This window comes from Oncorhynchus tshawytscha, linkage group LG06 (assembly GCF_018296145.1).
Source record: "Oncorhynchus tshawytscha isolate Ot180627B linkage group LG06, Otsh_v2.0, whole genome shotgun sequence".
Lineage (NCBI taxonomy): Eukaryota > Metazoa > Chordata > Actinopteri > Salmoniformes > Salmonidae > Oncorhynchus > Oncorhynchus tshawytscha.
The window spans coordinates 52,635,288-52,652,290 of NC_056434.1; the positions used below are offsets into that span (position 1 = coordinate 52,635,288).

Below are 17,003 nucleotides of genomic sequence, written 5' to 3' on the forward strand. Positions count from 1 at the left end.
TGACTTTTCAAACAACACGTTTTTTACAAAAACGAGAAGTGATGCAGTCAGTCTCTCCTCAACTCTTAGCCAAGAGAGACTGGGATGCATAGCATTAGTATTAGCCCTCTGATTACAATGAAGAGCAAGATGTGCCGCTCAGTTCCAGGCCAACTGCAGCTAATCCAGGTCTTTGCAACGCTTGACCATATGACAATGATCAAGATAAGATCAAACTAGAGCCTGCAGGACTTGCTTTGTGGAGTGTGGGGTCAAAAAAACTAAGCGTATCTTTATTACAAACAGACTTCTCCCCATCTTTACAACCATTGAATCTACTAAATAATATGATATCCTACGGGATTGGTGTCCCTAAACCAGGACGGTTGTTGCTAATGTGACTAGAATGTCGTAAGTAACAGCCAACTTTCCAGGACATAGACATGTCTTATATGAGCAGAAAGCTTAAATTATTGTTAATCTAACTGCACTATCCAATTTACAGTTGTCACTACTGTGAAAAAAATAACATGCTATTGTTTGAGAAGAGTGCACAGCAACAAAACACTTATCACTGCAACTGGTTTGCTACATTCACCTCTGAAGGTAAATAATGTACTTGCATTCAGTAATCTTGCTCTGATTTGTGATCCTGAGGGTCCCAGAGATAAAAGGTAGGTAGCATAGTTTTGTTTGATAAAATCCCCTTTTAGATTCAAATGTAGTAACTGGGTTCTACAGTTTGAACCCCTGCTGTCTCAGGCCCTAAACACCCACCCCTCCCGGCCATCTAGATGTGTAAAAGGTTAGTGTCTTTTCTGTAGGGAGGTTAATTATCCATCATTTATGACATTCCCGGGAGTGTGTGGACTTACATTTTTTATTACTATAGCATTTTCATATGTTCTATATAATTATGTAGTTATGCTTCACTGGATCAGTCTCAAACTTTGCACACACACTGCTGCCATCTGTTGGCCAACAGCCAAACGACACCTAAAACTATCTAACTGTCCTTTTCTCTTGCATTTCAAATATGTTTTTGATCTAATGTGTTATATTCTCCTACATTCATTTCAAGTTTCCACAAACTTCGAAGTGTTTCCTTTCAAATGGTATCAAGAATATGCATATCCTTGCTTCAGGTACTGAGCTACAGGCAGTTAGATTTGGCTATGTCATTTTAGGCAGAAATTGAAAAGAAAGGGTGGTAACTAGTTGCGACCACTCTGCAGAGGCTAGGACTAGGTGGAGGGTGGAACGATAGAGTTGAACTCATCACCCTTGCGTTCGGCAGAGCTTAAAGTGGGCGGTGTCGGAGTGCACGTTGTTTTCTTGTATTTTAGGACTTGGAAAGGAGAAACGAGAGTGGTCAGCTCAGTGTGTGAAGGGTTTGTCGACATGGTGGGAGAGTACAGATGATGAAACATTGAGAACGGAACACTAGACCGATCATAGTTCCTAAAACGGACCGCGAGACGAACACGGTGATTATGCCCAGCGCAGCAGTGAGACGTTTATCACAAGTCGAAAAATACCTCAACAGCCGGAACGATATGGTAACTTGACGACTTTTTGTTTTCCCTTTCTTTTACTCAGCGTAGTTTATGGGCTAGGCTGCTCAAACATTGGAGGCATTGTACTGAATCGTCATCATAACGGATCGAATGCCTCCGTATGTGAACATCTGTTGTCCTACTTCTCGCTCATATCTGATCATTCACTGGGTTATGGGCTATGCGACTATTGCCCTGAATAGGGTTTAGTTGCGTTTTAAGTAACGTTACGCGATTGTATGCTACACTGTGTACACTATTGTTTGTGTTTCATATAAATGTTGAGGGGGGATTGGAGGAGTCTATTCTTTATAACCGTGTTAATATTTTCAACAGATTTTAATAACACAATCATGCCGTTCAGTATTGCCTAACATAAATTTGGATTATTATTTGAGCATTTCAAATAACACAATTGTGTTTAATTGGTCTTCATAAAAATAAATTGTTACCGTTTTTTAAAAGTTGAAAGAACACAATAGCATATAAAGGGTTAGCAGCTCACCACGACAACCACTCACTTGGTTTTGGTCCAATATGACTTCCTAGTGTCCAAAGCAATGTTCTGTTCTCTATTATCTGTTCTGTTCTCTTACTGTTGTTGCTGTTCCGATTGACAGCTGGATAGACCTGTTATCACTCAGATAAAAACGTTAAATATGGCTCACAGTGGGATACAGTTAGCTATTCCATGTTATTACAATGTTGCAGCTGTACAAGCATTATCGAAACCCCAGTGTACTATTGAATAACATGGACGTGTGCACATCATGTACTTGACTGGAGTATTTGATCATTTATTGATAGTTTACCCCTTATTTCAAATTAGAGTATAAAACAACCTTATGTTTTGGCTTATGATGGGGTTAGACAGTTTACAAGGATGGAAATATCACAGAGTGGCCCTTTAAGGAAATAGTTGTGTCACTGTTGAAAATTGTCCCTAATTCTAGTCCACTGTACAAATTAAAAACAGATTGGTCTTCTCGTAGGCCTAATGACACACACACACACCGAGTGTACTAGTACAGTGACACACACACATTGGAATGCCCGTTCCCTCGAGCCTGGAGCACGGTGTGTCCCATGGTTATGTGTGAACACTCAGTGAAAACCAAAAAAATCACTCAACTGTCAAAGAGAGAGCATGTTGTTTCTATCTATCCTGGAGGATATCATGCCTGCCAGCCAAATAACCACAAACCTTTGAGGATTAGCCAGTTTGTCTGTTTACTGACTGTTTGGCTGACTGGTTATTTCCAAGCTGTTTATCATGTTTGAACATGAGGTGGATCATCTTGAGCCGGATGTTAAAGTGTCAAGTACACGTTCCTTGATTGCTGCACTCAATGCCTCACCTCTCCTTTGCAATATACACTACCGGTCAAAAGTTTTAGATCACCTACTCATTCAAGGGTTTTTCTTTATTTTTTTTATTATTTTCTACATTGTAGAATAATAATGAAGACATCAAAACTTTGAAAAAACACATATTGAATCATGTAGTAACCAAACAAGTGTTAAACAAATCAAATCAAAATATATTTTATATTTGAGATTCTTCAAATAGCCACTCTTTGCCTTGATGATCAATGGAAACAGCATGCACCTGAGCTCAATTTCCAGTATCATAGCAAAAGGGTCTGAATACTTATGTAAATAAGGTATTTCTGCTTTTCACTTTGTCATTATGGTATTGTGTGAAGATGGGTTATAAAAAATGTTTTTTAATCAATTTTAATTCAGGCTGTAACACAACAAAATGTGGAACCAGTCAAGGATTATGAATACATTGTGACACCAATGTACTTAATGCATTGCACTGGGATGCAATCAGATATGTAGACGTTTTAATATGTAGTTATGTTCTTGCCAATCTGACAACTTTTAATCAGGGTGCAATACGACTGAACATTGTGAAAGGTTATGGCTGTAACTCACACTGCGGTTATGCCACTTGATAATCCCCCACTGATTAAAAGTTTCACATTCACAAGCTGTCGAACCTTTTCATACTTCTTCCGAACAGGGCATTGTGCCATACAGCTCAACATTTTAAAAAGTTAAAGCTCTACCAGCAGTTATACCACTTGATAATGCCACTAATTTAAGAGCTTCACATTCGTAAACTGTCTTGACTGGGTCATACTTCTTCATCTTACCTTCTTAGTTGCTTCTTTACCCTCCATTCATGCTTTCCTTCTTTCTGCAGCTAATGAATTGACTGCACTTAATCTCCAATAGTCAGGGTTACGCAACACTTTAAAATGCACTGGGCCTAGGCTATACCTGCTTAGTCAAGGTTTTGTCTGTCTGATTGGTTCTCAGACAGGTGCTGCTTCTTCCTTACCTTGCATTCATGCTTTCCATCTTTCCATTTTCCCTTCTTTCTGCAGATAATGACTGTGCACTTTTTCCGGAAACAAACTAGATGCATAAGGGGATCAGGGGCCCTCTGTTATGCAACACTGCTCTAGCTGTAGGCTAACTGCAGTGCTGCTTAATTTACTTGCCAGCAGCATATCACTACTTTCAGTCTCTTTACAGATTTTTACAGATTTTTCAATTTTTTACTAACGACATGCCACTAACTTTGAGTAAAGCCAGTGTCTATGTATGCGGATGACTCAACACTATACACGTCAGCTACTACAGCGACTGAAATGATGGCAACACTCAACAAAGAGCTGCAGTTAGTTTCAGAGTGGGTGGCAAGGAATATGTTAGCCCTAAATATTTCTAAAAGTATTGTATTTGGAACAAAACGCTTACTAAACCCTAAACCTCAACTAAATCTTTAAATAAATAATGTGGAAATTGAGCAACTTGAAATGACTAAACTGCTTTGAGTAACCCTAGATTGTAATCTGTCATGGTCAAAACATATTGATACAGTAGTAGCTAAGATGGGGAGAAGTCTGTCTATAATAAAGTGATGCGCTGCCTTCTTAACAACACTATCAACAAGGCAGGTCCTACAGGCCCTAGTTTTATCTCACCTTGACTACTGTTCAGTCATGTGGTCAGGTGCCACAAAGAAGGACTTAGGAAAATTGTAATTTGCTCAGAACAGGGCAGCACGGCTGGCCCTTGGATGTACACAAAGAGCTAATATTAATAATATGCATGTCAAACTCTCCCGGCTGAAAGTGGAGGAGAGATCTTCATTTTCGCCTGTCACATTATTTTACATTATGAAGCTTACCGTAGTTCCCCAGAACAGTGTAGCCAGTAATGTGTTTGTTTGTAAATAGCACAACGGGAGAAAGTGGGAGCAGGTGAGTCCAGCAGTGTCCAGCCAGGGGTTGCATTTTATATTGAAAGTGTTGTTGTTTTTTGCTTCAATAGAGTAATGAGGGACATGCAACTATAGTTTCCCTTCACAGAAAATACATTAGTGAAACATTGTTTTTTTTTTGCAAAAACAATGCATCGCCATCATATTTCTAATGTTTATCATAGAGAATGTAACCAGCTACATTTCCTAATGTTTTGCTGAAAGTTAATCTTGCATTTTTCTGGAGAAGTGAACCTGAAGCACAACATTTGTTTGATGCTGAGCAAAAAAATACAGTAAGAAGCATTTATGTCTGTTTTTTATACTTTTCTCGGTATAGCCAGCCTACTTTTCTCAGATAAAATGCGAGGTTAGCTTTTTCACACATAAGTTCCAAAAATATCTAGCGGTCGCCCCAGCGTGAGTTGCTTTCTGCACGTGATGTCAGAATGCACTCACTGTTCCAAAATGTGATTGGAAAGTTAACGCTGCCTGCTAATCAAATCTAGTTTTATTTGTTTAGCAGATGTTATTGCGGGTGTAGTGAAATGCTTGTGCTTCTAGTTCCGACAATGCAGCAATATCTAACAAGTAATATCTAACAATTTCACAGTAAATACCTAATATACACACATTTAAGTAAAGGAATGGAATTAAGAAAATATAAATATATGGACGAGCAAAGTCAGAACGGCATAGACTGTAAGACAGTAGATAGTATAGTTTCAGTATATACATATGAGATGAGTAATGCAAGTTATGTAAACATTATTAAAGTGACATTTTTAAAGTGTCTAGTGTTCCATTTATTAAAGTGTCCAATGATTTCAAGTCTGTATGTAGGCTGCAGCCTCTGTACTAGTGATGGCTATTTAACAGTCTCATGGCCTTGAGATAGAAGCTGTTTTTCAGTCTCTCGGTCCCTGCTTTGATGCACCTGTACTGACCTCGCCTTCTGGATGACTGTGGGGTGAACAGGCAGTGGCTCGGGTGGTTGTTGTCCTTGATGATCTTTTTGGCCTTCCTTTGACATCGGGTGCTGTAGGTGTCCTGGAGGGCAGGTAGTTTGCCCCTGTGATGCATTGTGCAGACCATTGGTTTCTGTCAGCCGAGAGTTATCTAAATATGACCACTTGTGTTATGTCAATATTTCCTCAGTTAGCGCTAGGACTAATGTAACCTACATTTTTCTCATATGATGGCCATGGGTGGCTACTTTGAAGAATCTAAAATATATTATGATTTGTTGAACACTTTTTTGGTTACTACATGATTCCACATGTGTTATTTCATAGTGTTGATGTCTTCACTATTATTCTTCAATGCATAAAATAGTACAAATAAAGATAAACCCTTGAATGAGTAGATGTGTCCAAACTTTTGACCGATACTATATGTGTATAACTATATGAGCTGGATAGCCTGTCTTTGCAATTAATTTATTTTTGTTTGCGCTCATGAGCATATTTAGCTAGCAGCCTCCATGGAAATCCGCTATTACTTGTGCTAATTTTGTTATCATTTGCCAATGTTTTTTTGGCACCCCCTTGTGTCCTAAGCCAGTCATACCATACATCTCGGGATGAGAGAAGGACGGTATGACAATATAACTATCCTTACTTGAATTCAGTTTTTTCATGACGTTTAGACTTAGCCATATTATAGCATTCACTCACCATATTTTGGCCATTTGACAGTGTAAACATTTGCATAACTTGTTAATAAGATATGTAATAGGCTGTTGTCCCTGTTTCCATCATTGAATCCTACAGACGAAGAACCATATGTGACAATTTTTCAATTTTAAGATAGTCAGTTATTTTTCATTATTAATTTTCTGTACCACATTAGGTGTTTTATGGTTGACAAATAATTCACCATACCCAAACCTTTTTTTAATGCCATTTTAATTTTTAGAATGTGGAAGAACAGTATATCTCCAGTGATGATTTCAGTTCGTGGAAGAACAGTATATGTGACATTTTGCATGACTCTTGTAAGATGTCTTTTTTTAACACCTGATATGATGTTTTAAGTACTTTCAAGTACTGATGCCCTTCATGTAAATAACTTAAATGCAATATGTAGTTAATTCATTTGTATAGAGATTCATTTAAAGGTGGTCTATCAACTTTAGCATTGATGACGTTTCTTAAAAGTTGAATATTGAAATCTTAGTCTCATTTTAAAATGAAGCCCTCAATGTGAACATACCATAGAATAACTACAAAAATAGAATACAATTAAATTAATTCAATCAAAACAAGCACAACTTGTAAATATCAAATATGGATCAATGTGATGTGCCAATATGCATGTCCATTATGCAGGTCCCTAAGGTCAATATTACAAAACGTTCAGAAAACCATTCTCTTTGCGTTTAACACTATGATCAGCAATTAAGTTTTGAATTGCGTTAAACCCATGCTAAAGGCAAGAAATGTCCTTCTGAACTGAGGTGGCAGCAGTAAATAAGTAACTTGTGACCTTGCACACATTAAATCTCTGGCCTGTTTGCTGTACATGGTATTTGAAGGTTTGTTTCCGTCGTTTGTTCTCCTTTTTATCCCCAGGTTTACGTCTCAGTTTCACCTCATGCTGCAATAAAAATTGACAATGATACATTCAGAATTTAATATACTGTAGCGCATTCAGGGTATTGCTAGATCAGGACCTCCATCTTTCACACACTCCCAACCTATACACAGAATGAGTTTGTATTGCACCATTGTGTAACACTGCACTTTTAGAGTTAACGTTAATGTACGTATCATTACCGTCAAAGTTAAACTATGCAAGTGTTCAATATAGCTATTATAATAATAGGCGTTTTGTCTTATTTGTAACCTGTCTAAGCGGAGAGAATCAACGCTGGTTGTTTCTCGTATGGGACAGTGTAGAAACTGTTGAACAGATGCAGCTTGCGCTCATCAGTCAACTTTCCACAATCCTTTCTGCACGTCGTGGAACATGCTCTTCCCTGCAGGAGACAGTCTAACGTTACATATAACTAGCTAGCCACTGTAGCCATGTCGAATCATCCGGTGGATGGAGAAAACGTAGCTAGCTATGTTTTCTTCTATAATCTAGCAATAACATTTGTAACGATAAAGTATAAGTTCGTAGCCAACAAACTTTAGCTAATATGTTTTCTCTATAGTTACAAATTAGACAACCCAGAACATACATGTTAGTTACTGTACTCTATAGCTAGCTAGCTTGATTGTTTGATATACGGTTCTTCCATATACCTCTTTTGTTTTTGTCTTGACCCTTATGATTTGTATAGGGTTTTCCCCGCATCCTGTAAGATCTTCCTTTGCCTGTCTTTCCATTCTTTTAGTTTTGTTTAACGTTTCTTTCCCACATTTCAGCGATTTTCATCAGCAACAGAAAAGTTGTGCGCTTGTCCGTCCATTCTGAGTGGTGCACATATTCTATCTTTAAATTTAAAATGATTCTTAATTAGCGCGTGGAAAGCTTGTGAAACCGGTTCACTATAGAAAAAGGGTGTCCAATAATGATTTTTCATGTATATCTCTTAAAAAAAAAAAATTAAATGTCACATATGGTTCTTCGTCTGTAGGATTCAATTAGTCTTCTGCTCAGAAGCTGTACTTTCTGTGAACAAGCCGACAACGAACATCTTTGTGTCATGACTGTATTCATCTGAGTGTTATTCTGATGAAGGCCACTGTAGGCCAAAACATTGATCTTTTAACCTTGCTTGAATAAAACAAAGATTTTTCAATGGTGAGCGAACGTTGCGCCTTTTTGTTTGCAATGATGATTATATTTTTGGGTTACACCTCGACTCACGTAGGTTGATACTCCCTCCTCTTCTTTCCTTAATCTGAGCGCCGCACATTCTTTACATGCATGTAAACCTACATGTATGTACATTTTTATGGAAGCTCTTCATCCCATGACAGGCCCTGTTGCCACATTTCTTGGAATAGACACTTGATCCCAATGCAAATCTGATAGGATCAAATATTCGTTCAGCAGAAGTACTCATTTTGCTTTTTTCTTGTCTTTCAGGAATTCAATCAAATCTTTCATTTCAAACACTAATTTGTCAGTGCCTGTTCTCCATGTTAATCCTAGTACTTTCGAAGGAGTTTGAATTTTCGCTTACATTTTTTTCCTTCATACTTTTACTTTCTCCTTTTGTCCATTCAGTTTGCATCTTGTGTGAATTTGTTTTGCATTTGCATAGTTTCAAGCTTGTGCTGTCCATGCTCTCTTTAGCCTTCATGGTTATATCAGAGGCTGTTTCTTTGTCCTCTGTTCTGCAGATGAGGTCGTCAACATGCACGCATTCCATCAGTAAAGTTACCATGTCTGTATAGACCCCCTCATACTTGTTCAGATTGTGGCTGCTGAAAGCAATGGGCTTGCAGGTGCTCTAAATGGAACTCTCGTCAAGAGTGTACATCTTGATTTCTTCATTTAACATGGGGATTTCACTTGTCCATAAGAATCTCAATACGTATCTGTCCATTTCGTTTTGTGATTTGCAGAAATGCTTTCGTGGTGTCTGCCATTAGCACTACTCTGTGCTGCCTGAAGTTAATTAGGATACTCAACAGGTCAGGGTTTAGATTTGAACCTGTTAGTAAGCAGTCATTTAATGAACGATGCTCATCAAACATCTTATTACAAAATCATGAGCATTAATATGGAGTTGGTCCCCCTATAACAGCCTCCACTCTTCTGGGAAGGCTTTCCGCTAGATGTTGTAACATTGCTGTGGGGACTTGCATACATTCAGCCACGAGTATTAGCGAGGTCGGGCACAGAGGGCTGGCTCGCAGTCTGCATTCCAATTCATCCCAAAGGTGTTTGATGGGGTTGAGGTCAGGGCTTTGTGCTAACAGGTAGCATTCTCCTGGCATCCGCCAAACCTAGATTAGTTTGTCGGACTGGCAGATGGTGAAGTCTGATTCATCACTCAAGGCAATGCGTTTCCACTGCTCCTGAGTTCAATGGTGGCGAGCTTTACACCACTCCAGCAGACGCTTGGTATTGCGCATGGTGATCTTAGGCTTCTGTGCGGCTGCTCGGACATGGAAACCCATTTCATGAAGCTCCCGACGAACAGTTCTTATGCTGACGTTGCTTCCAGAAGCAGTTTAGAACTCGATAGTTAATGTTGCAACCGAGGACAGACGATTTTTATGCGCTACGCGCTTCAGCACTCGGTAGTCCCGATCTGTGAGCTTGTGTGGCCTACTACTTCGCGGAGTCGTTGTTTCTCCTAGACATTTCCACTTCACAATAACAGCACTTACAGTTGACCAGGGCAGGTCTAGCAGGGCAGAAATTTGACAAACTGACTTGTTGGACAGGTGGAATCCTATGACGGCGCCACGTTGAAAGTCACTGAGCTTAGTAAGGCCATTCTACTGCCAATGTTTGTCTATGGGGATTGCATGGCTTTGTGCTCGATTTTTACACACCTGTCAGCAACGGTTGTAGCTGAAATAGGCAAATCCACAAATTTGAAGTGGTGTCCACATACACTTTATATACAAAAGTATCTCTCTCATACGAGGATGCATCAAACACTACTCTGAGGGATATCTAAATGATCACTAAGCACCTGCTCTACAATACCTTGGCTTATATAGTCTTGAATCACTTCTGTAATGCAGAGTAACATCTTTCTCATCAGATGGTGTAATCTATTTTCTGCAGTTACATAATTGGATTGAAGCCTCATTTGATATCTCCTGTGGATGTACATCACATTCTCTTCAAACTTCTATAGTGTGTCTTGATTCAACTGTGTTGCACTCTGTTCTTTTTCCATGTGAATACCGATAGATTCCGTTTCCCAAAATGTGCGCTATTGCTCAGAAGCGCTTGCTCTTCTCCACCACTCATGTACATTAGGGAAAGGAAATGGAAAGGGGGATCCCTAGTTTTAGTTTAGTTCAGTTTATTAATTCAACCATTTTTAAAAACAAGCACACACAAAACTTAAAAAGCCAAACATGCACAAATCATAGAGGATAACACACAAAGTCTGGGACTTATTTCCATTGTGGTCCTCTTGAAACAAGATGACTTGGCAAGATCGAACACAGTTGAACACAGTATGGCATTGAGATAATAAAACATAGTTAGTTGTACAACTGAATGCATTCAACTGAAATGTTTCTTCCACATTTAACTTACTCCAATGTCTTGAGGTTCAAATGTGACTGATAACACGGATGTTTCTGTGCCTTGCACTAGCCATCCAATTATGCTCTCCAGAGCCACTAGTCCTTTGTTCAGTCTCTCAATTCTTCCCGTCGCAATTTTTCAATAACGATCACCTCCTATTAGAATAGACAACTCTTCTGTGTTCATACCTCTGATTGGGATGTTGGGCCCCATGCAGTCCTTTCTCTTCAAAGATTTCTCATCTTTTCACTTGCCAATTTCATATTTGACTTGCACACTTGGGGTGTCTCCAATAGCTTTATATCTACTCCTGGGCTATTTTTCAGATTTCTCAAACGCACCCTTACTTTCCTGTAGATTATTTTCTTGGGTGTAACTGAGCCGGACATATGCACATTCAAGACTTCCTGTCCTACTACAGGTAATTTAAGTGCTTGTGAAATGTCTTTTAATGCAACTGTGTTGGCCGCCCCCGTCTAGAAAACACCTGGCTACTTGACTCTGTTTAGGCACTTGTATAAACACTGTAGCTGTTTGCAGTAATACTGTGCTACCTTCACTGTTTCCTGGTGAAATAGAAACTACAGCATCTGATGTGTCCATGTGCTCTCCATGGCATGTCTCTGTGCGCAATTGGCCTGTGCATTCTTGGCGAGTCTCTGTGCATTGGGTACTCTAGGCGCTGATTGGCTGATTGAGTGCAGATTGTTCGGTGACGTATGTCTTGTACCTAGACACACAACACTTGTCTAGTCTCCTCAGCTTTTCTCATTTCCACCATTAACTCATTACAGTATTTGGATTTGTGATCCATTCTGTCACAGAATATACATTGTAACTCCTCCTTCGCACATGTGTGAAAAGTTGCTGTCAAGGATGTGTTGGGATTTCTTCTCACGAATGTTCTCCTCTCCCATGTACTGTCTCCCGTTCCTTCTCTCTCTCGTGGAACGTTCTCCTGCTTTTGTGTCGGTGTCAGATTAGCCGTCCCCTCTCGGCTCTCGACCTCATTCATGAGATCTTTAACACTGAGAACTAGAGGTCAACCAATTATGATGTTTCATCTCCGATACCGATTATTGGAGGACCAAAAAAAGCAGATACCGATTAATCTGCTGATTTATATATTTGTAATAATGACAATTACAACAATACTAAATGAACAACAAACACTTTCATTTTAACTTAATATAATACATAAATAAAATCTATTTTGTCTCAAATAAATACTGAAACATGCTCAATTTGGTTTAAATAATGCAAAAACACAGTGTTGTCTCCAAAAAAGTAAAAGTGCAATATGTGCCATGTAAAAAAGCTAACGTTTCAGTTCCTTGCTCAGAACATATGAAAGCTGGTGGTTCAATATTCCCAGTTCTTCAATATTCCCAGTTAAGAGGTTTTAGGTTGTAGTTATTATAGGAATTATGACCCGTTGACTATTTCTCTCTATACCATTTGTTTTTCATATATCTTTGACTATTGGTTGTTCTAATAGGCACTTTAGTATTGCCAGCCTAATCTCAGGAGTTGGTAGGCTTGAAGTCATAAACAGCACTGTGAATCATGCATTGCTAAGAGCTGCTGGCAAACACAGTAAAGTTTGAATGAATGCTTACGAGCCTGCTGCTGCCTACCACCTCTGTCAGACTGCTATATCAAATCTTAGACTTAATTATAATATAATAAACACAGAAATACGAGCCTTTGGTCATTGATATGGTAAAATCCGGAAACTATCCGAAAACAAAACATTTATTCTTTCAGTGAAATACGGAACAGTTCTCTATTTTATCGAACGGGTGGCAACCCTGAGTCTAAATATTGCTGTTACATTGCACAACCTTCATTATAATGTCATAATTATGTAAAATTCTGGCAAATTAGTTCGCATCGAGCCAGGTGGCCCAAACTGTTGCATATACTCTGACTCTGTGTGCAATGAACGCAAGAGAAGTGACACAATTACCCTAGTTAATATTGCCTGCTAACTAAATATGCAGGTTTAAAAAATATATACTTCTGTGTATTGATTTTAAGAAAGGCATTGATGTTTATGGTTGGGTACATTCGTGCAACGATAGCATTTTTCACGAATGCGCTTCTGTTAAATCATCCCCCGTTTGGCGAAGTGGGCTGTGATTCGATGATAAATTAACAGGCACCTTATTGATTATATGCAACGCAGGACAAGCTAGTTAACCTAGTAATATCATCAACTATGTGTAGTTAAGTGGTGAATATGTGAAGATTGATTGTTTTTATAAGATAAGTTTAATGCTAGCTAGCAACTTACCTTGGCTCCTTGCTGCACTCGCGTAACAGGTGGTCAGCCTGCCACGTAGTTTACTCGTGGAATGCAATGTAATCGGCCATAATCAGCATCCAAAAATGCAGATTACTGATTGTTATGAAAACTTGAAATCGGCCCATATTAATCGGCCCATATTAATCGGCCATGCCGATCTTGTGAACAAGTGATCTCTTCAGGGATCATTTCTATTAGTATTGGAAATAGTAAATTACCTCTACAACCCCCATTGAGTCTAGATTATGTTTTTGGATTTCAATGTTTGTTGCTTTCTTTGCTGAAGTCAAGTTCAAGAGCTTGTTCAGTAATGACTAGATTTTTACGTCCAAATCGATTCATTAGCATTACAGTTTAGATTTTTTTTTTAACCCCCCTTTTTCCCCCAATTTTTGAAAATCTCATCTCGGCCAATTGTGCGCCGTCCTATGGGACTCCTGGCCAAGGCCGGTTGCGGCTCAGCCCGGGAAGGAACCCGGATCTGTAGTAACGCCTCTAGCACTGCAATGCAGTGCCTTAGACCGCTCCGCCACTCGGGAGGCCCCGTTTCATTAGCATTCTGATTGCATTGTCTTAGTTCTCATCAGATAATGCTAGGCCCACAACTACATTTGCAGCCTACCAGTTAGAAATTACTTGAGATGGGTAAACTTATCTGACTTATTGAGATTTGGGTTCTTTTCAATATCCGTGTCATATTGACTCCAAAGCGTTTTGCATTGGCTAATGTCTTCCAATAACGTTTCAATGACCAGTTTGGGTAGTTTCACTGTGTGATTTCGCACATTGTCCAAACGATGGGAAGTAGCACTTGCATTGTCCTCAAACTGTTTGATACATGTTTTCCATACAATTATTTTGTCCATATAACCCATTGCACTGTTCACATCTTAATTCAATTTGTCAATGTCTTGGTCATAGTCATTCAATGTCTTCTCCCAGTACCTGATTCATTCTGATTAACAGGCGTGTCGTAGCCGTCCTAGTCATTCCTCAAATCCATTTCAATTGTGCAAGTTGCTCGGCTATGGTTTCTCCTGGTTAACTCCACGTTTCCAATATAATCCTCATTATCCCTTTTGTCATTTTCTTTGAGGAATCCTTTCATTCCCTTCCTCTTTGGTTATGGCACCAATTTGTGGTGTATAGTCAGGGGGTATTGATTCGGTGGTTGCAGTTTAATTAAATACAGGATTCTAAAACTTTGGGGAAAGGGCAATGGGAACAAAATCAAATCATAATGGCATTGACTCGTCCGGCCGATCATCAAACATTTCGGTAGCCCCACATTCCTCCTTCCCAGGTGTGCGTAATCACTCGTTATGAGCACTGCTGTGGTGCAATACAGCTAAAGAGTGGTCGGAAATAGAGGTCTTCACGGTTTCAACAGAGTGGGTCCTGGGGGACCCACAATACCTCATAATGGCAACGCTAAAACAGGTTTTTAGAAATGTTTCCAAATGTATAAATAAATAAAAACTGAAATAAAACATTTCCATAAGTATTCAGACCCTACTCAGTACTTTGTTGAAGCACCTTTGTCAGAGATTACAACCTCGAGTCTTCTTGGGTATAACGCTACAACCGTGGCACACCTGTATTTGGGGAATTTCTCTCATTCTTGAGAGCATCTGCAATCCTCTCAAGTTCTCTCAGGTCTGACGGGGAGCGTTGCTGCACAGCTATTTTCCGGTCTCTCCAGAGATGTTCGATTGGGTTCAACTCAAAGACATTCAGAGACTTGCCCCAAAGCCACTCCTGTGTTGTCTTAGCTGTGTGCTTAGGGTCGTTGTCCTGATGGAAGGTGATCCTTCGCCCCAGTCTGAGGTCCTCAGCACTCTGGAGCAGGTTTTCCTCAAGGATCTCACTGTACTTTGCCCCATTCATCTTACCCTCAATCCTGACTAGTCTCCCAGTCCCTGCTGCTGAAAAATATCTCAACAGCATGATGCTTCACCGTAGGGATGGTGCCAGATTTCCTTCGGATGTGACGTTTGGAAATCAGGCCAAAGAGTTCAATCTTGGTTTCATCAAATTGGAGAATCTTATTTCTCATGGTCAGAGTCCTTTAGGTGCCTTTTGGCAAACTCCAAGTGGGCTGTCATATGCCTTTTACTGAGGCGTGGCTTCCGTCTGGCCACTCTACCATTAAGGCCTGATTGGTGGAGTGCTGCAGAGATGGTTGTCCTTCTGGTAGGTTCTCCCATGTCCACAGAGGAACTCTGGAGCTCTGTCAGAGTGACCATCAGGTTATTGGTCACCTCCCTGACCAATGAACTTCTCCCCCGTTTGCTCACTTTGGCCGGGTGGCCAGCTCTAGGAAGAGTGTTGGTGGATCCAAACTTATTCCATTTAAGAATGTGATGGAGACCACTGTTATTGGAGACCTTCAATGCTGCAGACATTTTTGGTACCCTTCCCCAGATCTGTGCCTCGACACAATCCTGTCTGAGTTCAATGGACAATTCCTTCTATGGACTCTTAAAAATGGCTCTTCACCAAAATCATTTTCAGTGTTGTAACCAAATAATTTCTCATAATTTGTTTTACAAATGAAACTTATGTTTCGAGAAAGTAGATAATTTACATCAAATGTAACTATAATTTCAGTGAAGTGCAGTGACATAAACAATGTGAGTGACATAAACAAAGTTTGTTGCATAAATATATTTGATGTAATATTTTTTTTTTCAAATCAATAATTGCACATGAAAACAAGCAAATCAAACAATTACATCTCGACTTCCATCCCTATATTGTCACAGAAATCACAATAAAAATCCAGCTCCACCGCAACCTCCTGGATCCCCTGCACAGACCTGCAGTGGAACCAGTGCTGGCAGAAATCACAGTACACCCATGGCACTTCAGACTTCAGCTTGCAGGCAGATTACGCTCCCCACAGCAAGCACTACAGGTGGAGTCTTTAAAAAAAATAAAGAAAATAAAAAGAAACTATCAAATTCATTAACATGGTTTGCAAATGTTGAAGTACTATAGCAACAATAGTAATTCATACAACTGAGAGAGTGAAAAACAGATTATGAAGTACCCGAGGGTGGTGCCATGGGTGGCGAGACAGAGGTGGAGCTTTTCTCTTCCTTTTCTGTGCTGCAGTTGAGAGAAAAGGCAGACAGAGCATGGTTCATGAAAACCATTTATAATTTTTTGATGAAGCTGAAGAAGTTTTGGAGGAGGTGGACATGCCTTGTTGCTGGTGCTGTGGACTGTAGATATGTAAAGAGAGAAAAAAACTCCAGTTTTATAAAACACATAACAAAAAGTACCCATGGAGGTGGCTGTATTCAAATTGCTGGGGACAGGTACACCAGTGCTTAGACCCGGTAGAGACGGCATTAAACGGGGCCCTTCAATAGCTGAAAAGTCAAAAGGGAAGAGGCTACACTTCTTAAACCCTTCCACCACATAGCGCATTTCCTTGTAGAGCTGGTAGGGGTAGCGGAATTCTCTGGCAAATTGTGATTTGTTTACCATGTAGGAGTGGTCAAAATAGCTACAGTTCCTTGGATAATTCAGCCTTTAAAGGGCCAAGGTATGCAACGTCCAGCTGCTGCAGGACATGGGTGCAGTGTGGTGGAAGACAAAGAAGTATAACCCCTTCCCTTAGTGTAGCCGTGAGCACCTCCGGGTCCATGTGGCTCTTGTGCCCATCAAAGAGGAGAAGGAGAGTGCGCTCCTTCACTGCATG

General features: G+C 39.8%; 1 protein-coding gene across 1 annotated transcript in view; it reads left to right on the plus strand.

The window, feature by feature from the left end:
* Window positions 1–1,226: 1,226 nt before the first annotated feature.
* The window catches only part of LOC112252717 (transmembrane and coiled-coil domain protein 3), a 44,468-nt gene continuing 28,691 nt past the window's right edge, over window positions 1,227–17,003 (plus strand). The window contains exon 1 of the mRNA XM_024424221.2: window positions 1,227–1,538. Within this exon, the coding sequence (XP_024279989.1) occupies window positions 1,473–1,538 (66 nt within the window). The 5' untranslated portion in view covers window positions 1,227–1,472. The remainder of the gene's footprint in view (window positions 1,539–17,003) is intronic.